Below are 25,799 nucleotides of genomic sequence, written 5' to 3'. Positions count from 1 at the left end.
TGGAGCGCCTACGGCCGACATTGTCAGCTCCTGACTGGACGATTACCATTGTCATTGAAAAGGAAGGTGTACAATCAGTGCATTTTACCGGTGGCGACATATGGGGAAGAAACTTATAGAGACTGACAAAGAAGCTTGAGAACAAGTTAAGGACCGCATAAGGAGCAATGGAACGAATAATGCAAGGCATAACGTTAAGAGACAGAAAGAGAGCGGTTGGGACCAGAGAGTATATGGGTATAGCCGATAGTCTAATTCACACTCAGAGAAAAAAATGTAGCTGGGCAGGTCATGTAATGCGTATATTGGATAACCGGTGAACCATTAGGGTTACACAATGGGTGCCAAGATAAAGGAAGCGTAGTCGATGACGGCAGAAGACTAGGTGGGGCGATGAAATTAGGAAATTCGCGGGCGCTAGTTGCAATCGGTTGGCAGCATGACAGGGGTAATTGTACATTGCAGGGAGAGGCTTCCGTCCTGCAGTCGACATAAAATAGGGTGGCGATGATGATGAATTGCCTCCAGCCAGAAACTTATTTCGGGGGGGGGGGGGGGGGGGTTTCCGCCGACAGCTACTGTACCTTCCCCTGCATCCACCTATCTCTCTCTCTCTCTCTCTCTCTCTCTCTCTCTCTCTCTCTCTCTCTCTCTCTCTATATATATATATATATATATATATATATATATATATATATATATATATATATATATATATATATATATATGGGTCATTCCATCTCAAGTGTACTCGGTGTTTTATCGACCATCTGCGATTCTGCTGAAAAAAATCATGGTGCTTTACCTCAATGTGGGAAGTAATTATTTAAGCGATTTTTCAGAAAAAAAAATTTTCTAATGCCGTGAGGACGCTTTGAAGGTTGCGCACACAAGTGAAACTATGCCAGGCAGAAAAATTTCTACAAAGTTATTGCTTTGACCTGCTACTGCGAATATTTTTTTAAATTGTCGTCAGATGGTACTCTTTCGTGACTATTGTCGTTTATTACTTTCTATTTTAATTTACATAATTTTTCGCCGTAAGAAAAAGTCGACCATTGCCCCTTTTTTAATATTTTTTATAAAAAAAAGTAAGATTTACATGAGGAATATATTAACAATAGGGGCTTGGTATGTGTGTATACTAGATGATAAAAATATTCTGATGAGAAATAAAACCTAAACTTTCGCTTAATGTCATGCTAAAAATGAAAAAAATTACGTTCTGACTCAATTTGTGGCTTCATTTTCGCAATGTAGCGTTCCAAGTAAAGATATGGCATAGTCGGCATTGCATAGTATGCTTTGCTGTCTATCTATGTACAAAGATTTAAAAGATTAAATTTTGTTTTAAGCGAGAAAAAAATTTTTGAACTGCACAATCACAACGTTGCGCGGAGCATCTCTTCGCTTCGCCTTCACTGCATAGCACGTCGGTCGGCGTTTCAGTCTGGCTCATTTTACGTGTTTCTTCTTTTTCTTCTTGAAGACGAGGTCTTCTTTGCGACTTCAGGTTGATTTGCGGTTCGTGGGGACTGAGTTTCGGGCCATTGTCACCTTGTAAAATTAGATAATTGCAGGCCTATTTCTTGTCCTACGTGCACTAGAAGGCCTCCAATTATCTAATTTTACAAAATGACAATGGCCCGAAACTCAGTCCCCACGAACCGCAAATCAACCTGAAGTCGCAAAGAAGACCTCGTCTTCAAGAAGAAAAAGAAGAAACACGTAAAATGAGCCAGACTGAAACGCCGACCGACGTGCTATGCAGTGAAGGCGAAGCGAAGAGATGCTCCGCGCAACGTTGTGATTGTGCAGTTCAAAAATTTTTTTCTCGCTTAAAACAAAATTTAATCTTTTAAATCTTTGTACATAGATAGACAGCAAAGCATACTATGCAATGCCGACTATGCCATATTTTTACTTGGAACGCTACATTGCGAAAATGAAGCCACAAATTGAGTCAGAACGTAATTTTTTTCATTTTTAGCATGACATTAAGCGAAAGTTTAGGTTTTATTTCTCATCAGAATATTTTTATCATCTAGTATACACACATACCAAGCCCCTATTGTTAATATATTCCTCATGTAAATCTTACTTTTTTTTTATAAAAAATATTAAAAAAGGGGCAATGGTCGACTTTTTCTTACGGCGAAAAATTATGTAAATTAAAATAGAAAGTAATAAACGACAATAGTCACGAAAGAGTACCATCTGACGACAATTTAAAAAAATATTCGCAGTAGCAGGTCAAAGCAATAACTTTGCAGAAATTTTTCTGCCTGGCATAGTTTCACTTGTGTGCGCAACCTTCAAAGCGTCCTCACGGCATTAGAAAATTTTTTTTCTGAAAAATCGCTTGAATAATTACTTCCCACATTGAGGTAAAACACCATGATTTTTTTCAGCAGAATCGCAGATGGTCGATAAAACACCGAGTACACTTGAGATGGAATGACCCATATATATATATATATATGTATGTATATAAACCGGAAGAGAGGGGGTTAACCGAGGGGCCAGATTTTTATTAGTCATATTATAAGAAGCCAACAAACACTGACACCAAGGCCAACATAGGGGAAGTTACTTGTGCTCAATATATGAAATAAAGAAACGATAAATTAAAGGGAAGCTGAAGGGTTCGCTTGTCTGCGACTGCAGACAAGCGTCCACTTTGGGTTAAAGACAAAGCAGTTGACGCTGTCACCTTCGTCGCGTGTATCTTCAGAAGATTTCACTGCCAGTGAGCGCACGGCAACGAACTCGGCACCCATGATCAAATTGGGATATGAACAAAATTTGCGTATTCGAGCCGGGGAACTAGTTCGAATGAACCAAAACAACTATTTCTTTGTGCACGCACGTTAAAGTTATTACGTTCAAGTGTGCTTCAAGATTATCGTTCTTGGCAACAAGCGTTCTGGTGGAAGTTGACGGGGGACATATGAAAACAGTACGTGAAGACGAAGAAAAATGATGGTGTGTACTTTTCGTTCTGTAACCAAAGCCATTCCTACCGGGTTCCGGCCAGCCCTCTAGTTCCCTTAGGATCTCCCGTGCTTTCAAATCTTGCCGGTAAGCTGTCTGGCCGATGACTCGCATCGCGCGCTGTGTTCAGAAAATGAAATGGGGCTGCAGAGAGTAGTCGTTCGTCTTTTAGCTCTATTTACAGAGTCGGCCAGGTGCCCTTACACAGACACCACTCGAGACAAAATTTGCAGTGGCTTAGCTCGGCTATGTCAGGATGCGCGTGGCGAAAGCTAAGGCATAGCATGGTTAGCCTTGGTTAATCTTGATTGCAAGTCCAGGTTACTCTGGTTGTCTAGCTATGTTGCGGCATTTATGAAGTCGTTAGGCGCGCTGTTCGTCTGCTTCCTGGGCGATTCGTTTCCTCTTCATCTTGTTCCGATGTCGATTCCAGGCCTCCTCCTGTTTATCAGAATTGTCGCCGTCCATACTGCCGCCTCAACCGTGCTTGTGGCGCACGCGAGCTCTCCTTTTAAATCCTCCGACATGTTATCAGGCATGCGACGCAGCTGGCGAAGCGAGCGGAGCCGAACGCAATGACGAGGAACGCGGTGTGACGTCATGTGCCTCCTCGCAGCACGGCCATGGCGAAATCGCAAGTTCGCGGCCAATGAAGCTTTCGCTTTAAAATATTGCGCATATTCTTTCAGTGCGTCGCGTGCATCTGGTTGATCATATGTCATATTCGCGGACACTATCAGGTCATTTTATCGAGTACTTCATGTTAACGACCCTTCGCAACATCGTGTTATTCTTTAGTTGTTTATTTTGTAAAGATTGATGCCCAGGTGCCAGGTAAACAATGTTTAGAAAATCGCACCGAGAAAACTTTAGGAGCACGAATGCTATAGTAGGAGACAATCTAAACTACAGTTAGCAACCAAGGCACACAAAATCGTCGTCATGAGACTTCTTCAAAATGGCGTCGTACTTGATTGCTTTAGAGCGTCTGCTGTTTTTGAAGGGTCTTTTCATTGGCGGAAGCTATAGGGTGGGCAACAAACATGGAGAAAGTGTATGGAGTCTGAGCACTTCACTCTTCAAAAGTCTACGGTACAGTTCATTTCACTGCCAAGTCCGTTCCATTACTCATGAAACTTCACTGCCAACTGAAGTGAAACTTGACAATACATATTGTCAAGTTTGCGCTCGATTTTCTTTCCATGTTAATATGCACCAAAAAGTCAAGCTAAATATCCTTCTTCACAATCAATAGTTGCAGCGAAGCAAGACAGTATTTTGGGCGTCCCTGCACTTCCTTTCCAGCCAAAACCAGGTCTCTTCGTATTGATCGTGCGGGCTGTTGCGTGCTATTCGGAAGTATTTCTTTAGTGAGAAGTGCTATTGATCGAGGACTCAACCTGAATTCAGTTGTACCCATGCGTTCATCGCATCGTAACATCAACGTCCTTAAGGTTAGTCTATATACGTTTCCTTGTAATTTTTCGTGGTTGGACAGGACCACTGACGAACCGCTGTCGGCTTGCTGGCGGGCTTTCAGAACTGGCCGCTGGCGTTGCGCACGTCCTTTTGAGATAGCGCAATTGTCAAGCATTACCCAAAGGCACATAATTTTCACCTTGGTTTCGCTATGCAACGATGAACGCTGTCGTTGTGCGCTGGCTTGGCTGCTGAGCACTAGGATCGCTGCAATCCCGGCGGCCGTGTTTCGATGGAGGTGAAACGCAAGCCGCCTGTATACTGTGCGACTTCAGTACAGGTTAATGAATCCCAGATGGTAGAAATTATTCCAGAGCCCTCCAATGTGCTGTCCCTCATTACCAATGTGTCACTTTCGCCACTTATCCAATGTCACCAAGAAGTCAGGAGCTGTGTTTGACGATTTGAGGGCACTGTGCAATTATTTTATGCCTAAATAAACTGTCTTTGTACAGCCTTGAGTAGAATCACCCTAATACCGTTTTAATCATCTTAATTGCCCAGATCAAATGTGTGATGCACCCTTGAACTACAGAGCAAGCAATTGCGTTCGGTAACAATGAACATTAAATTGTGGAGAATTCATTTCAAATGTCTTAGGTGCATGTCTGATTGTTGCACTAGTCAAACATTGCCTTATATTAGGCACACACATGATCTTACTGCAACTGGCAGTGCTGCTAAGTTGCTGTGCATGGCATGTCTCATAGCCCATGTACAGCTTCCCGAGGCTAAGCACCACATACTATACATAACAGTAAGCGCTGGCGTTCATAGAAGCAGCAAATGTCAAAGGCCTAGTACCCTTGATTAGCAAGTGCCATGAACAGAGTACTGCAAGCATAATTGTACTGTTGCAAATTTAAAAAATCAAGCTGCATGTGAAAAGACATTTGCGAATTTCTTTTGTCCAAGATCGGTGCTTGGTTGAGCTGCACTGGGCACTTGGATGGTATAAACAGGCAATATTTAACTCATCCGATATTGTAACAAAAGTAATTTTTGTACAGTAACATTATATAGCAATCCACGAGGCAATGTTGCTGCGTCTTTTCACCATTGTTCCTATTAACTTACTGCTGTGGCAAGAAATTTTTGAGACACAGACTAGCAGACAGACTTTCTGTTTATTTTTCCATTCAATCAATATGCTGTGTTGGGCTCGAATGAAGAGACCCAAGACCAGTGGCTTCAGTGTGACAAAAGAGCGTGCATTAGACTAGGACAACGTACACATATGAACAGATGTGCATACATAACTAGCATTGACAGTAAAACATTTACATCTCGCTCCCTCTGTCAGGTGTTAACTTGATCATTGATCATTGGAGCCTATTGGGAGGGTTCACGAGGAAATACAGAACATGAGAATTAAACATGGGGAACAACAGGAGGATTACGCCCTCCTTTTGCCTTACCTTGCGGGCAAACCTTGTCCTTGTATTTGGGTTGCCCAAATAAAAAAATGCATGAAAACTATGGTTGGGTATCACCCAAGGGGCAGACTGCGGAGAGAGGATTGTGGATGCACTGATTCATACAAAATGCAAGATCATGTCGAGAGAACACATGAATTTAGAGCACTTCTTGCCTTGCCATGAAAGGCGAAATCCTGACTGAATGTAATCAACTTGCTGCTCACTGGCAATGTCCACTGTTCAGAGAGGAGGAAACACAAGTGCAAAAAATATGTCATTTCTCACTGTACTCTAATCCACTGCACGGGGATAGAAACACATTAGGGACTGGTCCTCTGATGTCTGCGCTGATATTTACGTTGCGCTTAGGCCAAGAAAATACATTTGTCGACGTTGGCTCACTTCTACCTATTGACTATAGTGACTAAAGTGCTGACTTCAGTCTTTCACACACTGGCTGGAGACCGACGCCACACAAGCACTGTTTTTTGCTGTCCTCCTGAATTATAAAATTATAGTTGCCATCAACTATGGTGGTACTACAATCATGATGCAATCGTAACCACAAATAATGGTTCAACTGTAACCTTTGCAAAAGAATCGAGTAACCTTGTAGTGAGACAAAACATCCGGAGCAGTGTCATGTCACACACTGGCAAAGCCAGCATTCATATACGCTACAGAAAAGAACTTGAAAAACGGGTCCCTTAGCACTTGCGTATCTGGACAAACAGCTGGCCCAATGTGCACCCTCAGGGACTCTGTAACCGGGCTTCCCTAGCAGCAACAGTTCTCGCTTGTCCAAAACCACTGAGACAATGTAATTACCTACTGAAAATTATACGCACAGGAAAATATTTACAAGCAGCTTCGTGAGAACAGAACCTACTGAGGCAAGTCTGCATAAGCATTGTATGCTATGCGTGGATCAAAGAGTTCATTTACGTGCATTACTTAAAGAAGCCCATACATAATACATATTGTAAGACATTTCAAATTCATTTGGAATGTTTTGTTTTATAAATATAGGTTTCAACGGTAGCTTCAACTACTACATACATGGAAAAAAGCAGTATACATTTGACAAGCAGCACTCATATGGCCAAAGCCTTGGTTGTGCTTTATGAAACGCTTGAAAATAGCGCGGCTTTGTAACGGAGAAAACCGGCACAAAAATGAGTGACAAATTTTTCACACCTGACCATTGGCTAGTTGACAACAGAACCACCTGTTGATGTTCAATGTTATGGCGCAAGGGCGCCTTTGGTCAGAGAGCCCCATTCCACACATTAGTTTTATTTGCACAAGAGGTTAAAGGCCCATTTTCCAAGCATTTCACCACAGAGAAGCCGAGTACAAGTAGAGGGAAAAGCTCCTAGCCATTCCATCACCGATCGGTACCCGGTAGCACTGGGCATAGAACCCCACACCTTCCGCATGCGAGGCGGATGCTTAAACTACTAGGCCAGAGCTGGGGTAACAGAACCTGCTAAACACTTTGTAATGTTCTGAGTGGAATCATGTTTTGGACAATTCAGTGACAAGTAGATTGAGTACGAGTAATGTACCCTTTCAAATACTTTTGCATGTGAAAAAAACCTGCATGGATCAAAAAGTTTATTTAAACGCATCAGTGAACAAAAGCCCATAGATAATACATCTTGTATGGTACTTTCCATTCATTTGGAGTGTTTTCTTACAGAATACAGTACTTAACAGTAGTCTTCAGCTAATAAAGGAAAATTAGACAGCCACCCGTTCGTAGCAATTGCTACAAAGGAAATCCATATGGGTTCCTCGAAAGAAAAGCCTCGCTGTTGAAGAAAAATTCGTCCTGGTGCAGGACTCGAACCCGGGACCACCGCCTTTCCGGGACAGTCGCTCTACTATCTCAGCTAACCAGGCGGCTAGCAAATGGCAGGGCGAAGTCTAATATGTCAATTTGAAGAAAAGGCAAGTGTTTGACGAAATAGTTATGCGTAGAGAGAGAGAGAGAATCAACCATTATACTGAGCCCTTAGTAAAGGTTGGTGCGCGCTGGCACCAGATGGGGTGGAACCTTCTTCTCAGGTCGTATATGCGTCCAGCAGTTCCTGGCCCCTAGCCACCAGCGCGAGCTGGGTCGGTAGGTCGGGGCTGGACAACAAGGTCTCCCATCGCTCAGGGGGTTGGGGCTGGGGAGAGTGAGGAGTAGGGATGGTGGGGGGTTCTTGAGCTTAGTGCACTCTGCAAGGATGTGTGCTAGAGTGACTTTTGATTGTCTGCAAAACGGGCATGAAGTGTCATGCTCTGTTGGGAACATCTTGTGCAAAAGGGCGGGATGCGCTAGCGACCCCGCTTGCGTGCGTCGCACGTTCGTTTGCTGCATTCGGCTAAGTTGCGGATGCGGACGGGGAAGCCTACATTAGCCACTTCTGTACATTTGGGTGATGTCTTTGTAACTTGCCACGGGGTGCGGTAGCTCTGGCTCGTCCTCGGCCCGGATTGACAGTTCTCGGGCGTAGTGGTCGGCGAGTGCGCTGCCTTCCACTTGCGAGTGAGTCGGGACCCACACGAGCTCAACGGCCCGTCCCGGTGATTTGCATTTGGTGAGGATCGCTAGTGCCGCGGAAGAGATGTTCCCCTTGCGGTAACATCTCTTGCATGAAGCTTGCGTAGGCGGTCTGGGAATCTGTGACCACGGTCCTCACTCCCGGTAGTGCGAGTGCTAGGGCCACGGCCACTTCTGCTTCGGCTGTATTCGTCGTCCGTATCGACGCGCCTGTGACCAGTTTATCGATGGTGGTGATGATCGCCGTTGCTCTGGTTCCGTGCTTGGGAAGCGAGGCGTCCGCGTAGAGAACCCCGGGGTCCATCCCCGAGGTCCACATCCATGTGGTAGGACTTCGTGCATGATAGAGATACAAGGCGGCAGGATCGCGGCTGAATGGTCACATCGCCGGTGATTCGCAAGCGCTCATGTTGCCCGTCATTCATCGTGTCGCCATATGGGCCGGCAGAAAATGTCACCATACTTTCCGGAATGTTTATGACTGTGGCGTGATCTCGCAGAAAATCCATCCCTAAGATGAGGTCCTTGCAGCAGTCGGGAAGAATGACGAAAGTGGCAACGAAGCTGTCATTACCGATGTGGATTCGGGTGGTGCATGTTCCCGTTGGTGTCATTAGCTGACCCCCGACACTCCTGATGTGGGGCCCTATCCACGGCATCTTCATTTTCCTAATTCGGTCAGCCAGCTCTTGCCGCATAATTGAGAAGTCTGCGCCAGTGTCAGCAAGTGCTGTGACGGGATGTCCATCCACCAGAATGCTGAGATCGGCACGGGCAATGTCGTCGGCGTGAGTATTCGTCGTCGTCAGATCGTCTTCGTCGGCGTGAGTATTCGTTGTCGTCAGGTCGTCTTCGTGGGGAGCGTCTCGACACAGGGCAACCTTCCCCCCGGAGGTCGCGGCGCGGCGCGGACTACGGGAGCGACCACCCCTGCCGACGTAAGTGGTGAAACTCTGACGGCTTAGGGAAGTGTAACGCACAGGTGGCGGGGACTGCCAGCGACGACGGGGTGAAGCTGCCTGGCTTGTTGACAGCTGATCACTGCGCGGGGCGCGACGGTCGTCGAAGTGCACGGAAGCGGCAGGCGAAAATAAGCCGACTTCAGCGTTTGGATCGGGGCAGTAGCCGGCAATGTGGCCTGGTTCACCGCAGTGGAAGCAGAGTGGTCGACGGTCGGCCGCGCGCTACAAGTAGGTACGGCGAACTGGAGGTCATCTCACAGACTCTCGTTGCCCCCACGGCACGGGAGTGGGCCGTTACTGAAATAGTGCTGCCGGAGGTGAAAGGGGAGGACGGCGGACCGTGTCGGCATAGGTCGACGGACGTGTTTCTGGTCATAGGGCTGGTGAGGAGAAGGCTTGCCGCAACACCTGGCGCACGACTTCGGCAACAGAAACGACCGGCGACTCCATAGAAGGAATGCCTGGGCTTGCAGCTCTGCACGCAGAATGTCACGAATTATGCCACGGAAAGAAAGGTGGTCAACAATCTGAGCTGCGGAGCTTATTGGTGTGTTGTTTGACTGGCGGTTGAAGTGGCGGCAATGTTGCTGAAGGGCCCGCTTGATGACAGTCGCTTCCTTGACGAATTCGTCGACCGTTGTTGGAGGGTTTTGGACAAGACCGGCAAACAGCGGTTCCTTAATTACCCGCATAAGGCGACGCACTTTTTTTGCCTCGATCATATCTGGGCTACTCTGCGAAACAGACGGACCATACCTTCCGCATACATGGTGACGGTTTTGTTGGGTTTTTCTACTCGGGCCTCAATAAGTTGTTGCGCGCAATCGCGCCGGCCCGAGCTCGAGAATGTATCGAAAAGCTGACGACGAAAATTGCCCCACGTTTGGAAGCTCGCTTCCCTGTTCGCGTACCACGTTCGAGCGCTGTTTTCAAGTGCGAAATAAGCATGCATGGGCGAGTTTTTGTTGGTCGTTCCAGCAATTGACAATAGCGACGCGTTCGTACTGGTCAAGCCAATCCTCAACATCTTAAAGAACATTGCCATGGAAGATGCCGGGGACCTGAGGGTGTTCAAGAGTCACCGGGAGAAGCCAGGCGCCGTCTGTGAAGGAGGGAGAAGTGCCGATGATGTAGCCATGTCGGTGACAGTCGAAACGGGAGGGAACTCCGGGCTGAGGCCGACCAGGCGCCGACTGAAACGGTGAACTGGAGTCGTTATGGAGTCGGTGGAGCTTCGGGACTGGGTGTACGGCTACGAACAGGGGTTTCCCGCATGGGATTCGAGGCTCCAGCACCTCCACCAGTGTCACAACTTCAGAAACAGGGGACGTAGAGCGCTATTCAGGATGCACAGTGGCGGGTCGCCTTTTTTAATACCGAGCGCAACTGCGACTTCTTCTTCACTGCGCCTTGACAAAAACCATCATGCCTACTCGCATTGTTTTCTTCTTCATCGGAGTACTGGCGCGGCAATATTATAGCGTACACAATGGTATAATGTACGTTAAACTAAAACTGTCTAAAATCTGAGTAACGATACGTTAAAAAGATGACACGTTTCAGGAAAACGAGAGAACTTGCCACTTGACGTCAACAGCACGTTCGCGGTGCACCCTCTAGAGCGATCCCACATAGCAGCGTAGCGCCGGAGGATAGACGGCCCTGTGATCTCAAAATGGTTTTACCGCAGAAAGCATGTGTTTGCTGTGGATTTTTTTTTCTTAATCTTATCACATATGTCTGAATGTTGTCTGTTTCTGTATCGCAAGACAATTATCCTGTCAATAGGCTTATATTTGAAAATGTTTCAATTGTTTATGTGCGGGTTGAATTGCTTTTGAACTGTTTGATGTTACAAAGTACTCTCTGTTATCGCCCTGCCATGTACAACAACGTCTCGTCGGTCCAGTCAAGCCGCTTATGGCAGCTTTTAGCCCAGAAGGACCTTTCTAGTGTATACTAGAAGAATTATAAAGTTGAAGTTGAAACGATGTTTTATTAGAATGTGAAGATATCTGCCCAGCGGTCGATTTAGGCACCACTAAACTCCTTGAAGCCCTTGGGTTCAGCGAGGGCAAGGGGAAAGTAAACATGTCCGGAATAGAGATTAGTAAGAGGCGATTGGAGGATTGGTGGAATAAAAGCAGGGAAATGACAAAAAATGAAGACGTACAAAAGCACAGTTCGCCACAGGGAATCAGAAAATTTGGTTGTGGGAGTTCATAGTGGTTTCTTTCCTTTTTTTTATTGTTTAATCTAGGTAAGACATTAGGCAGTATAATAGCAAGAGGTTGGTCGCGCAGCCCACCGCCCTGCTCCAAAGGGGACGCTCATAACATCCATCCATCCATACGAACATTGAGAAAAGTATGGGAAGTTAGACACATACAAATCCTCTGTAAAAGGATAACACAAGCGCTCGCTCGCAATTAATGCTTGTTCGAAAAAGGACACGAGTATAGTACAAGCTAATGCCAACCTGGCTATGATAGAAGCCATGGATGCGCAGCAGAGACTAGCCGGGTGCTATAGAAGTCATGTCAGGTAGAATAAGCACGTGTGTCACAAAATCTAACTACGAACACTCGCGGCGACAATGCTGGCGTTATGAAGAGCGCCGGCATGCAGCGGTCAGCGAACGATACATGCTGCCTCTCACATCAACGTGTCTCGAAGAGGCAGACGGCACGGACGAACAGTCGTTTCAAATATAGTTTATTCATTCATTCTGAAACTTGAGATTACGCCACCTCCAACACGAAGCGCGCGGGAAGAAGGTCCCCTTGAAGCCATCGCAGCTCGCGTTTGCCCCCACCGCCGCTTACCGCTGCGCATACTCCACCGGCAGGACAGGGCAGGCGCCTTCCCGCGGGGACGGCCATGCGCAGCCACCGACAAGCTGGAGGCGCACGCTTTCCTCACCTAGTGCGCGCTTCATCTCGTGACCTACAACACTGAGAGCGCGGGAAGAATGCGCACATCTAGCCACAATCATTCTCTGCTCACCCTCGCGCGCTGTCCCTCGCGACTCGAGGCTTTGCCACATGCCCCTTTGCATGGCATTGGTTTCAAGTTATGGTTCATACTTCGGGGATGTTCTCAAGGAACTTACGCGAGTGAGTCCCCGCAATGGGGCACGCAACGAAGAGCGTCTGTGTACGCATCTGCTCATCTTTTCTAATGTTTACCTATTGCGCGCCGCAGCACCTCTCTTGGCTTGCATTATAATATACATCCGGAAACTGTCTGTAGGCGCTGCCATCAAAACACTGCGCCATTGTCTCAGCGTCATACAATGCGATTCCTCAAGGTTTTCTAGTGAAACACAACACGTACGCATTTGTATGTGGCTACACATAGCAGCTTGCATCTCAATACTAGCGACGCGCCATGCAGCAACAGTTGACCCCGATGTTAATTGCTGCGCTCAAAAGGGGCAAATAAAAAGGACGTGTTTCCTAATCCCTTTGGCAGTGCTGCGGAGGACGTGGTCGTGGACGGACTTCTCATCCCCGAGGGGACCACGGTGATGCCGAACCTGTGGGCCGTGCACATGGACCCCAAAGTGTGGAAGGATCCTGCCAAGTTCGACCCGACCCGATTCCTTCCGGCCGATGGATCGGCGCTCATCGTGAGGCCTGAGCACGTCATTCCCTTCTCGATCGGTGAGCGTGGATCGCGGCGATCGAAGAGTTCTCATTTTGTGCGCGAGTGTTCGCCGCTTGACGACGAGGCAGGGAACTAAACGTTTTTTGCTGTTGTTATCGATATTGCTATTATTTTAACTAGCTGCATTACAAGAGATGCACGTGGTACCTCTTAGAGGGCGCCGCCTACTCCTGTGCTCTTAATTCGTAGGCGAGCTCCAAGAAGTGTCAAACAACGAATGGAGGAAAGGCAGTCACAAACACACACGCTCGCCCCGCTCGGCCGTTGTCTCTTACTGTGCATTCATATAAAACGCCGACTGTTTCTAGCCTTAAACGCGTACTATCAATTGGTTCACATGCACAAAAATATTTGATTCGCAGGAGTTAACAAGCTTTCGTGTTGATGTACACACGACGACGCTCGTCGGCAGAAAACACAGTGCGCACAAATACTGACATAAGAGCCATAGAAACAACGATAATAAGAGTGAATACGGGAAATACGCACACAGTAGACTTCTGTCAATTCATCTCTGGTTAATTCGATCTCGACCGAAGGTCTCGGCTGGCGCCCATACATTTCTATGTACCCAAACTTCCGTTATTTCGATCTCAACAATAGCCTTCGCCTAATAATTGAAATTAAACTCGTCAGGTTCGCCGCAATACAGTAATATTAGGCGCCGAAGCATACCAAGAATGGAAAGTGCCTCTGTCAGGCGACAGAGTGTGCGTATCATATTTATACAGGCGCCAACGCAACACAGCAGTATGAGCACTTAGATGCCTACTAAGAATACTGGTAGAACATTCAGAGCTGTTTCTGACCTTGCTGTGGCGATTTGACACCTCGTTTTGCTCGCCGTCCGTATCTCGTACGTGAGACCGTTAACGGGCCGAGCACGCGTCCTTTAATTATGCGCGCGCGCGCATAACTATCGCGTAAAAACTATCTGCGTTTTGGGAAAGCTAGCAAAAAATAAAGCGTTAATGTAAAAACAACTCAGTAAGTCAAGGGGACATTTAAACGGGAAATAAAGCAAGGGTCTATCTAAAGCTATGAGGGCCTGCCAGTAAAGTTACTAGGCGTCTCCGCTTCTCCGTGCTAGTACTGTGACCGAAGATGGCGCATATCCGTGTGCAAATTAAGGAACACATGTTCTGTGTTCCTTAATGTGGACGTGCTCGGCAAGATGTGGACGTGTTCGGCAAGGTGCGCTGCAGTGACCATAGGAAGGCAATATCTCGAATTAGCCTAGACTTGAGGAGTGAATGGAAGAAACTGGTACATAAGAAGCCGATCAATGAGCTAGCGGTAAGAAGGAAAATAGAGGAATTCCGGATCAAGCTACAGAACAGGTATTCGGCTTTAACTCAGGAAGAGGACTTTAGTGTGTAAGATATGAACGACAATCTTATGGGCATCATTAAGGAGTGTGTAATAGAAGTCGGTTCTAACTCCGTTAGACAGGATGCCAGTAAGCTATCGCAGGAGACGAAAGATCTGATCAAGAAACGCCAATGTATGAAAGCCTCTAACCCTACAGCTAGAATAGAACTGGCAGAACTTTCGAAGTTAATCAACAAGCGTAAACAGCTGACATAAGGAAGTATAATATGGATAGAATTGAACATGCTCTCAGGAACGGAGGAAGCCTAAAAGCAGTGAAGAAGAAACTAGGAATAGGCAAGAATCAGATGTATGTGTTAAGAGGCAAAGCCGGCAATATCATTACTAATATGGATGCGATAGCTCAAGTGGCTGAGGAGTTCTATAGAGATTCGCAGTCTATGTCACTGTGCGGCCTGTAGTGGCAGGTGCTTGCCTCGAGAGACTGTTTCCCAGTGCAACTGGCCAGGCTCCCATATGCGAGAAATGTAACACGGTGACGAGTAACAAGTTGGACAACAGCGAAAGCAGATTCTGCAATGAATCATTTCAATGTAGCTTGCGCAAAAATACAGGCTGTCGAGCAAGAATAGCAATCCTGAATGAGACTAGGAATTAAATATGGGAATGAGAAAGCTTGCATTCAAGAAAGAAGCCACTCTTCCTTGCACGCACTGAAAGCCAAAAACATTAAGAAAAGTTAAATGCTACATAGCACACAGTGCAAAGGCTAATGCAAGACACAAGCAATGCCGCATCAGCTATTTCAGGAGCGAAATTGCACATGGTAACGTACGCTGGAAAATACTGCTACAGATATGTTATGCTTCTAGACAGTGACTGGTATGAAGTATGAAAAAAAATCGTTTGACCTTAAATGTTTGGATGAGGAAGAGGAATGATCTCTAACACGAATGTGGAATGAAAAAGCTTGCATTCATTGAAAAATAATTATACTTGGCACAAATGGAATTTGGCATGGCCAGGAAGCTCATTAAGGAAGGGCAAGCTGATGGAACTCTTGACCAGCGTCGTCTGTGCTTGTTCAGAGGTTGCAGGTACATCTGAAGACACAGTACTTTTGTTTTTAAGGTACCTGGGTGACTCGGCCAATATCTGTGCTGGTGGAATGATGGCGGAGGTTCTTTTCACTCTTGACACAGTCGTCCGTAGACTTGATCTCTCATCCAAATACTTCTGGAATGGCTTCTTTGTTTGGATTGTAAAGCATTGCGAATTCGTCTCCAGCCCCTTCCTGTTGGTGTAGATAGGGGCTCCCGTGATGACCAAGATGTACACCCGACCACAAAAGTTTACGGACCACGGAATATCAGAAAACGTTGAATTCCCGAGCACCTGTAGCAGTACCCTGAAGAACTGTATACGACAATGTTATTAGCATATCCTAGTCGAGGGTCGAAATGCAAATACCAGTCTGCTTTGGGATGTTGCGGAGACAGTCAGCTTTTTCTCATATTTCATGGTCCGTAATATTTTGCGGCCGGGTCTACCTGACGCAGACTCTGTCGGGACAGAACAATGACACATGTGATACAGCAGAGATTATCCAAATTCATGTAGTGTTTTCTTTTATGTTCGAAGCAATTATGCTGAACTGTAAACATGAACAAACGTTCATATCATCTGCTACAAACAAATGACATGTATCTCAAGACTAGCAAGCCAATACAGCATATATGAAGCATATTTATTTCTGAACCAGGTGTTGTTTACATTGTAGTGGCCGCCAAAGTCCACACAATAACCTTGTCGTAGCAGGCAGCAGCTTCTGTAGCATGGAGTGTTTTGGTTTATACTGGTGCCGTCCTCATTACTGCATGTCTGGAACAGAAATTTTGACTGCATCACAAATTGAATAAGCACAGTTTTGCTATATGAAATGCGAAAAGGTGTGACATATACATTGTAATGGTTTGAGATCACAGAACGCATGCAAATGTACACTTTGTTCCATGGTGCTTAAGCTGCATGGTAAATAAATATTGTTACTCTCAATAAAATTGATGTCTGCTTAACTACAATGCATGTCAACAGCTTAAGTATTATTACGATCACAAATGAGAACATTTGTGTGCTCGTTTATACACTAGAAGACATCACACTGCTGGTTTCACAAGCAAATACATTAAAGACATGAAGCTATTAGAAATGATGCATTCTTTTTCTGCATGAACGTAATGCGCCGCTTCACTACTGCAAAAATAGATGTCCTCGTGTATACCAAACCGAACAGCAAGAACATTTGGAACCAACAGGTAAGAAATGTCGGTGAATTATCACGCGTGCAACTGTTTCATAGATTAAATTCAGTACTTTATCTTCAGTTTATCAAAGGGTTATTCGGTTCTGTGGACGAAAGAAGTTGCCGGCGGACTCGAAAAATATGTCTATATTGATAAAGCTGCTCAGTCACCCATGGCTACGGCTACAACGCGATGAAAAATGTGACGCGCGTTCCGATATCGCTTTCTCTTTCGTGAATGTGTGATGGCCTCACAACTGAAAGTTTATTTCGGAAACAGCAGCGGGGTGTCCTGACTGCCGATATGTAATGCAGCATCTAGTTCGTTAACTTTCCTCCGCCTGTTAGTTAACGCGACGAATATATTACATAGCGATTGAAGCAGCGATGGTAAACGACTCAGCGCTATTGCCTTCCCCAGTCGCAGCAGGATCCGGCTCCCATTTCGATGCAGAAGTGTTCCACATGACTCACGACTGAAACCTAGCTTTCGGGCTTACACCCCAAGTTATATAACGCGAGATATCGAAATGCAATAAACTGGTTTTAGCACAAAATGACCAATCTATGTACGAACCAAAGAATACGTACCTGCCGTGCACGCGAACATACCGGTAAAAAGTTTAAATCCAGGCCAGAGGTCTCGTGGGAGGTCGATGATGCTGAACGCTATCTTGCGTTAAAAATGGCAAAAAACAGCAAAGTTGGTTATAAAGTGTACTATGTAAAATTAGGAATGATAATTTTGTACACTTTGTCATGTAATAAAAGCACTTCGTTTATTGTTGAAGAAAGTTTGTAGGTCAAATCAGCGCTTACTACGGCGCCTCCAGCGGGAGATAATGAGGTCACGGGGGAACCTTTTTAATTGGTTTACTGTACCTGTTTGTTGTTGTTTTTTTTTTTTTCAGCAGCGCCACGCGGTCGATTTTTCGCGCTCTGTGGCCATTTGTTGAACTTGATAGTGTTCGGGGCCCGGACGGGCCTGTCTGGCCGTGAGTTTATGCATACTTAGCACCGAACCCCTCTAGCCCACGAGACATTCATTTGAGGGATCGCCGGTCGTTTGTGCGCAGGCGTGAGTAAGAGCGGGCGGGAGAGAGAAAGTGTGGGGGCTTTTGCTCATTTAATATATGGCTCTACCTAGGCACTACGGAGGAGGTTTCTTAGCGCGTCTTCTATGCGTTTGTCCCCTAGACATACCGGAGTGCGGTCGAGTTTCTTTACGCTCTGCCGCTGGTTGCCCGCGCGGTGAGGCAGTGGGTACGGACGCCGAATTTGGCGATCGCTGTGTCTGAAGAGGCAAGGTTCTGACTGGTACGTGTTGTATAAGACGTGGGTTGCTTTTTTAGTCGCGACGATATACTGGATTTTTCACAAGCACTGCTCCAGGAGGGCACATGTAACCGGCAAACGGAGGCCTCAGGCGAGCACCTGAGGTTATAGGCGGCGCAGGATCTCCAGGGCACCCAAGGGGTAGCGGGGGCATCAAAGTGGCAAGCAGGGCGGCCCGTGGGTTGGGGCCGCAGAGGCCTAAGCACGACAGGGGGTGTTCGCATAAAAAATTGGCTGACAGCCGATCTTATACACCCCTGGCAGGAGCAGGCCTAGGCGAGCCCCAACCCACGGACCAGTTCGGGTGCTAGTTTTGCCTTCCCCGTTGCCGCTTTGGTGTCCTGGAGGCGCCGTCAATAATACGAAATAAGGACACGTTGTTACAATTAGCAAAAAAAGTACGTTTGAATAAATATAATTACGTCCTGCCGCCAACTTGTGACGCTAAGTTCAGCACTACCACGCCCCGCGACTTCTGCAACACCAGTCAGAACTTTGGCTCTGCAGGTACGTCGGACAGACTTCCTCGCGCCTGCGGAGCTGGTGCTGGGTCAGTCATCGTCACCGGCGGCCTTTCAACCACTTGCGTTCAAACGCGGTTGCTAAGGCGCTCTGCCTTCCAGACTTTCAATATATGATGCCCGGGCTCTACTACGGTATCTACTGCTCCTACAGAAACATATGTGATGTTATTTACGAGGTGCATTGCCGTAAGGAGCTAAAAAGCTACGATCCGCACGACTGGCTTAGCCCGCTGCTTCACCTCTTTTACCGCGCCGGCAGCCAGCGTCCGGCTGATGCCGGCACGCCTAGGAACGAACGCCTACAACACGCAGTACCTAGGCAGAGACATATATTCAAGGAGCAAGAGCCCCAGATTTTCTCTCTCGCGCCCGCTCTTAGTCGCGCCTTCGCACAAACGACTGGTGATCCCTCAAATGAACGTCTCGTCTCTAGCCCGGTCATGCCAAGCCTCAGCTAATTATCACCCTTCACTACAGGTAGCGGTAGTTGTCTGGTCGATCTGATCGGTCGACGAGTCCGGAGCTCCCAGCGTACTAGGCAGCCGCCGGTGAAATGGGATACGTCATGCCAGAGACGCTAAAATCGCTAAAAACTTATCCTGCACTTTAAACGTGACCTGCAGCAGCGCGGCGATCCAGCAGCGTGGCGATTCGGCGATCAGATGTTACCGCAGCGCTAGCGGAAAAGTGCGCGACGAGCGAGCGCTTATTTGTTGAAGTCGCAAATGCAACACGATCGCTTCAGTGAACCCGAACAGCATACTGCTGCTGTTCAGCTAAACTACCGCGCGATGCACCCTGTTCCAGTTGCTGCGGTGTGCGATAGGACATGTTCTATTCCCACGCCAGCCACACAAGACTGTAGAGCGTCCAATTTTCGCCAATTTAGCGTAACTGCGCCACGCGTTAGTTTGGCCACCCCAATACGCTCTTGTTCGAGCGGAGGAAGAACGCATCGAAGGCCTGTTGTTGAACGTAAACAACCAGACAGAAAACCGGCTGGACTCGAAGAACACTCCGCGTTAAAAGAACATCGCGGGCGCGCAACAGCCTTGTCACAGCGCACTGCAGGACCTGTTGACTGGTACACCGGAACGGAATACAAGCAAGGAAAGCAGACAACACGGGCACTGGTTCTACACATTCTTCACTGTATGTACGTCCTTCCGCCGGGAGATTAAGGCGTCGTTTTTTTTTTTTCAGTTTCGGTATGAAAAACATCGATTTTTGCGAGATCATTGTAACGGATTGAGCTGCATTTCAAGCATAAGATATTGCACATATATACTGCATGTCTAAATTACCTGAAACTAGGCTTTTTACGTGGTCGAAAGTTTCGTTGGAGTTGGCTTTTAATGAATAATGAGCCGCGTCGGATATTTTGCCGAGCAGGTACGTGAGTGTCGCATATTTTTCATTCCCTTCGGTCTCGTAAGAATTAGGCCCTCCACGAAGCTGCTAGGCTTCTTAAGGAAGTTTCCGTCCGTTAACACACGAAGCAGCCTGCGATCTGCGCAAGGCAGTTGACCAAGGCTAAGTGATCGCCTTCTTTTCGAGGTTTTACGCAAGACTCAAGTCAGCGTTCACGATTACAGGTGACTTTACCCATAGCAATGTATCTCCCACAGTAGAAACCAGCATCAGCTGCCCATCAGCATCAATCGAATCCCATTGCGTGGATACTGTGGCGTATCGAGCTCCCTGCTGTATGTGTTAAGCTTTGTCAGCTTCTTCGCGTTCCGTCATTAAAAGCTTCTGAAAGTGCTTTTTGCAGAAAGGACACGCCCATGTTTGTAAACTGGGTCCTCTTTTTTAATGTAGATTTTAATGAGTAGCGAGAACATTGGAAGAAAATGGATGTAATAAATCTGGAAGAAACCTATAACCGGATGAGTATTGTGATCACAGTGTTACGTCAATGTCATATTCACTGTTATATCGTTACTGTTAATATCTGGCAAACACGGTCAGATTAAACAACCTCAACCGAAATATTTGATCTTGCTGTGAAATTTCGCAAGAAAAAAAGCAGCGGTAAGCGCAAGATCTGTTCCTTCTAACGGAAAAACGCAGGTCACTGTGTTCGGACACATGCCATTGGGGCTAATCTAATCAACCATAACCTAGCTAAATATATTCAACAGATTTTGCATTTTTATACGTTAAGCAAAAATAATATTCTGCAGGTAGGCAAGCAGCCTACAAAGTGTCTATCAAAACTGGATAAATATATTTGTATGATTATAGGCAAAACAAGCTGACCCAGAGCCCTCCTGTCATTCCTTGTACAGAAAAACTGACTTGTAGGCAATTCTCTTGCAGGCAAGAGGAGCTGCCCGGGCGAGGCGCTGGCCATTGTGGAGATGTTCCTTTACACGACCCACCTGCTACACGCATTCCGCATCCTTCCTGAGGAGGATCAGGAAGGCCTGCTCGAGCGCGTAGAATCCCTGGCTGCCCGATCCAACGACTTGGCCTCAGTCAGGCTCCGCTTCTTCAGGCGGTGACAGCGAAGGGGCTCACGTGGCCTCCTCCGCGACACTCCAGCAGCGCGGGGGAGGGAAACGCATGCATGGACTACTGCGGAGCGTTATGCCTGAAGCGCAAATTGAGAGAACGCTGCAACGCGGTACTTCGGCAATTTTAATTCCGTAAAGTTTGAAGGCTGTTATGGGAAACGCTTTCGAAATTCATTAAAGTAGGAATACTTAAGCTATTTCTATTTCCTCTGGATTTCTTTTACCACATAGGCATACAATTTAAGTTCACTAAAATAGTAATGCTCGACAACTAGTTATGAAAATTACACAAGCTGCTTAAATGGACGAGTCCGGCAACAATCTAAATGAAATTATTGAAGCACGTCATTGGAGAAGTTCATAACGGGCTAGTGTCATGCAGAAAGCTGCTGCCGTTAATTCCTGCTAAGTAACGAATTCACGCAAAGTTCACCCCGAAAGAGAAAGAAAACTGCCGAAGACCGCAACTGTCACGCCATGGGTCATAAGTGTCGAGACTACTTATGCACCAGCGTCGGAGGAGCATGAAGTAAGAAAGATTGCGCTGCTTTACAGGCATACACAAATAATAAAGCATATATTTTACAAGAAACTAACAACTGCACAACTCAAGCACGTGTTCCCATTTTCATTTGAGCCGTGTGTGAGGCAGTTCATGTGTGCAAATAATTATAATGACGCGTTCGTGAAACAGTGGAGAGCATGCACACTTTTCACAATGAGCAGTCCTTCGGGCGTTCTTGTTACGCTGCAGTCATGTCCTCCTTCGTCATTGCATCTCGATACGAATGGGGCAAGAGGACGCGCACCACTCTGGATCACTGCTGCGTCCACAGCAAGCCTTCAGCGACATAGAACCTCTCGTTGATCTAGCGGTTCTTAAAAAAATTAGGGCAGAGCCAATCTCAGTATCAGTGTCGAAGGCAATGCGATTAGCATTCGAGCAATGCACCGGTACATCGAATATCCTTTAATCGCGCTACCACACACCCCTTGAAGATGCATTGCCAACAAGCCCACATTGCAACCCTCGTGAATATCTCACGTTTATCTAAGATAGGTAGTGGTCATTCCAAGACTTCCCTTGCTCCGGCTATATGCGACGTGTTCCGGTATATTCCCAGGTTTTGCTTCGGCACTCGTTTGCCAAGCTTGCATACAAACCTGGTGGCTAACGACGACTGTATGACGCCGGCGCAGTGATGGAACAACGAGTGAATCACCTTGATGAAACCACAAAGGAAAGTATGACAAAACGGCGGCATTATGACAAGATGATTTTTAAAGAATGATGACAGTATAACCATGACAGTGTAACGACGACATGAGAACGACGAATGTATGACGCTGGTGGCGTGACAACGAAGGTATGACAACTAGAGGACGAAGCTGGAATACGATAATGGCATGACCATGACCACGACGGTATGACTACGGACGCATGATAACGATTTGCGACGACGCAAGAACAACGATGGCATCAACCGGCCGGTAAAATCATGAATAAATGACGACAGCATGATTACGATAAAATGACAAAGAAGGAATGATGTCGATGGATCGAGCGGAATGACGATCGACACTGGAATGACATTGCTGATGGGGCGACTGGTAAAATAACACCATGACGACTACGGCATGATGATAATCGTACGATGATGGCGTGACAAAAATTGTCATGACGAGACTGGGATGAAAAAGTTAGAATGGCGACGATGCAGAGGCCGCGATGGCATCCCGACGACGGTATAACGAATGCGTGACGACTAATGTATGACGACGATGCAATGACGAGAATGGCATGGGAATTGTATGAGGTCAATGGTGTAACGCCGAGTGAAAGATGGCAATGGCATGACGAAGACTGCATCACGAAACCTGAATGGCGACTGTGGAAAACGATGGCGAGTCGACGACGGCACGATGAAGCTAAAGTAACGACGATGGCACAACCACCATCGTATACCGACGATGGCATGACAACGATGGCGTAATCACGTTTGAATGAAGACTTCACTTTATTACCTCAAAGACTCCGTTTAGGGGGTGTTGCATAAGGGGTGGGCTACCAAATGAAAGTTACAAAGCACAGTCTACATGTGGAACAGTGTGCTGCGACGTTTTGTGCAAAAGTTGATGGACACGTGATGGCTGCAATGTCACAGGGAAGGCCATTCCAGTCTACCGCTGTACGAATAAAAAAAGTCGCAGTTTCGCCCGAAAGGTCTCATCGATTACGATAGCAAATTAGTAGACAGCTACACGAAGTAAGGATAGTAGTTATATCGGCCGTATAAACTTGTAAACATTCACTTACTAATTAAATCAACAAGCATGGTGTCACGCACTCACAAGCAAACATCAACACATCTCGTTGGAGAACCGCGTAAATTCGCTCTCGAAACGCGGGAGTGAGGATGCGCGGCGCCCGCAGCAACTAGCGAATTGACCTTCGTGCGGTCGGACTCTGTCGCCGTCGCAGATGGCTTTCAAGATACAGCGGCGCGGGCGGGCACGAGACGGGCCTTTCAGGAATCGCCCAACGTTTGTGCGCAGGCGCGAGTAAGAGTTGAGTGCGAGGGAGAAAGCCTGCGGGCTTTTGCTCCTTGATTATATGACTTTGCCTTGGTACTACAGAGCAGAAGATGGCAGAAGTTTCTTTGCTCGTTTTCGATGCATTTGTACCTAGGCGTGCCGGCATTGCGGAGTGAGGTCGAGTTAGCTTACGCTCAGTCGCTCGCTGCCGGCGCGGTGAACCATGTTAATCAGTGGGCACTGGCGCCCCATTTGGCAATCGCTGTGTTTAAAGGTTCGTCGGATGTACGCGAATCCCAGGAGCTAAATGTACGTCGGACAGACTTTCTCCAGCCTGCGGAGCTTTTTGGATTCCGGGATTCCTTTTTGCGTATGTTTAGCTTCTGGGATTCGTGCATGTCCGACGTATCTTTGGTCACAGCGATCACTAGGTGCGGCGCGAGTGTCAACTGCTTCAATTTGTTCACCGCACCGGACGCCAGCGTCGGAGCGTAAACAAACTTGCGCATGGGCATGGCCAGCGCGCGAACTCACTCCGCAATGTTGGCATGCCTAGGGACGAGCGCATACGACACGAGCAAAGAAACTTCTCCTCTGTAATACCTTGACAAAGTCGCGTGCGTCTAAATGTCGTACAAAAATCCCTCACGTGACCTGGTCCTAGGTGCCTAGGGACAGGATCGTTTAGGGACTTTTGAGAAGGCGCGATGATATGGCGCCAAGTGATGCCGTGGCGCCAAAGTTGGTTTGTGGCGCGTTGAATCTTCAGTCCCCGCCGACCGCTGGTCGTATGATGTCTCCGCAGTGAGTTTAGTATTTGTTGGCGAAAAGTCGTGCACTAGTAGTGGTGTGGCATGTCGGCTTTTGGTCTCGGTGAACTCTGGTGGTGCGAGACCCGTATTTCTGAAGAATTCAGTGGTTCTGACGATCGAAATATTGAAGTGGCGTAGTGCCTCGGCAATGCAATTTGCGAACCGGCGCTGTGCAGCAACGTCATCACATCGCACATGCACTTTTACTTGACGGGCGTCGTAGGGGGAGGTATTGTACGTGTTCTTCGCCACGACTTACGTTACGTAGGTAACATAATGCTTAGGTGGTGTTTGCTCATACCTGTTCATGCGTCCTTGAAATGGGACAGCGCATGTTTTCAATCGTGTTCAGCGCTAGTGCGCCATTCGTGACTTCATGTGATTTACTTTTATTGTGGGCTTTGCGACAGTTATCGCGTAGTGCTGTGAACTTAACGGAGCTTTAGTGACATCACATGGTCTGCCAGAATTCCACGAACTAAAATGCACAGTAGATGTTTAATATTATTCGTACTGAAGGCTCGATAAGCACTGTGACGTCGAGCTTAATACTGTGCCATTATGCTCAGCTGCATCTCTGCCCGTTTTTCGCGCTCTTAGATTTAGCAATGGGATGCAAGGTTCTGTGTAAAGTTGGGACGAATGAATGTGTATATGTGCGTCTTCAATAACTTCACCGGAACACTTTTGTGTAATGCGATGAAGTAAACAGTGTATTGCGGTGACGGGATGTATGGCAGCCCTAGTTCCAGCTTTGATGTCCCCGTTACCCTGAAGCTACTGCCCCGCCCGTTTTACTATAATCTCACGTGCTCTTCAACTCTCTATTTGCCACTATTTTTATTTTCACATGCTGAATGGTCCCACCGCAATACATATATGTAGTGAGGTGAAGCTTATTAACGTTGCCAAATGCTTTGACAGTGTCAGACCTAACAGCTTTAGAATGACATGGCCAATACAACAGCCCAGACCTTCACTTTAACAATTTTATTAGAACTGTCAAACTAATCTTACAGCACAGAAAAACAATGTAAACCCCTCAAGAGTTGATTAGCAAGTAATACTGGAAAGCACAAGTCTAGTGGAAAGGGTGTGGTGAAATGCTTTAAAACATTCACCCGAAACACCTTAAAGTGCTTGAAAATTTCTAGCATATTGATGCAGTTTGATCAGACTTACTGCGATATTGGTTGCTTTACAATGAAAATAATAGTATTTGATAAGAGGATGCAAGCGACTCATGTGCTGATTGGTTATGCAAACCACATGGGTCCCAGAAATACGCAAACAGGGTTCTTGTTTACGCATGCTGCTTGCGTCCACTATTCTAAAGCTCTCTAATGTCAGCAGTATAAAGAGAGGCT

At 46.8% G+C, this 25,799-nt stretch overlaps 1 protein-coding gene across 1 annotated transcript in view; it reads left to right on the top strand.

The window, feature by feature from the left end:
- The window catches only part of LOC126536039 (vitamin D 25-hydroxylase-like), a 91,405-nt gene extending 68,105 nt beyond the window's left edge, over window positions 1-23,300 (top strand). Inside the window, exons 7-8 of the mRNA XM_055073352.2 lie at window positions 12,879-13,069; window positions 20,889-23,300. Coding sequence (XP_054929327.2) covers window positions 12,879-13,069; window positions 20,889-21,073 — 376 coding nt within the window. The 3' untranslated portion in view covers window positions 21,074-23,300. The remainder of the gene's footprint in view (window positions 1-12,878; window positions 13,070-20,888) is intronic.
- Window positions 23,301-25,799: the final 2,499 nt, after the last annotated feature.

This window comes from Dermacentor andersoni, chromosome 4 (genome assembly GCF_023375885.2).
Source record: "Dermacentor andersoni chromosome 4, qqDerAnde1_hic_scaffold, whole genome shotgun sequence".
Classification (NCBI taxonomy): domain Eukaryota; kingdom Metazoa; phylum Arthropoda; class Arachnida; order Ixodida; family Ixodidae; genus Dermacentor; species Dermacentor andersoni.
Note: the sequence above shows the minus strand (reverse complement) of the source record. Positions and strands in the feature narration are given on the sequence as shown.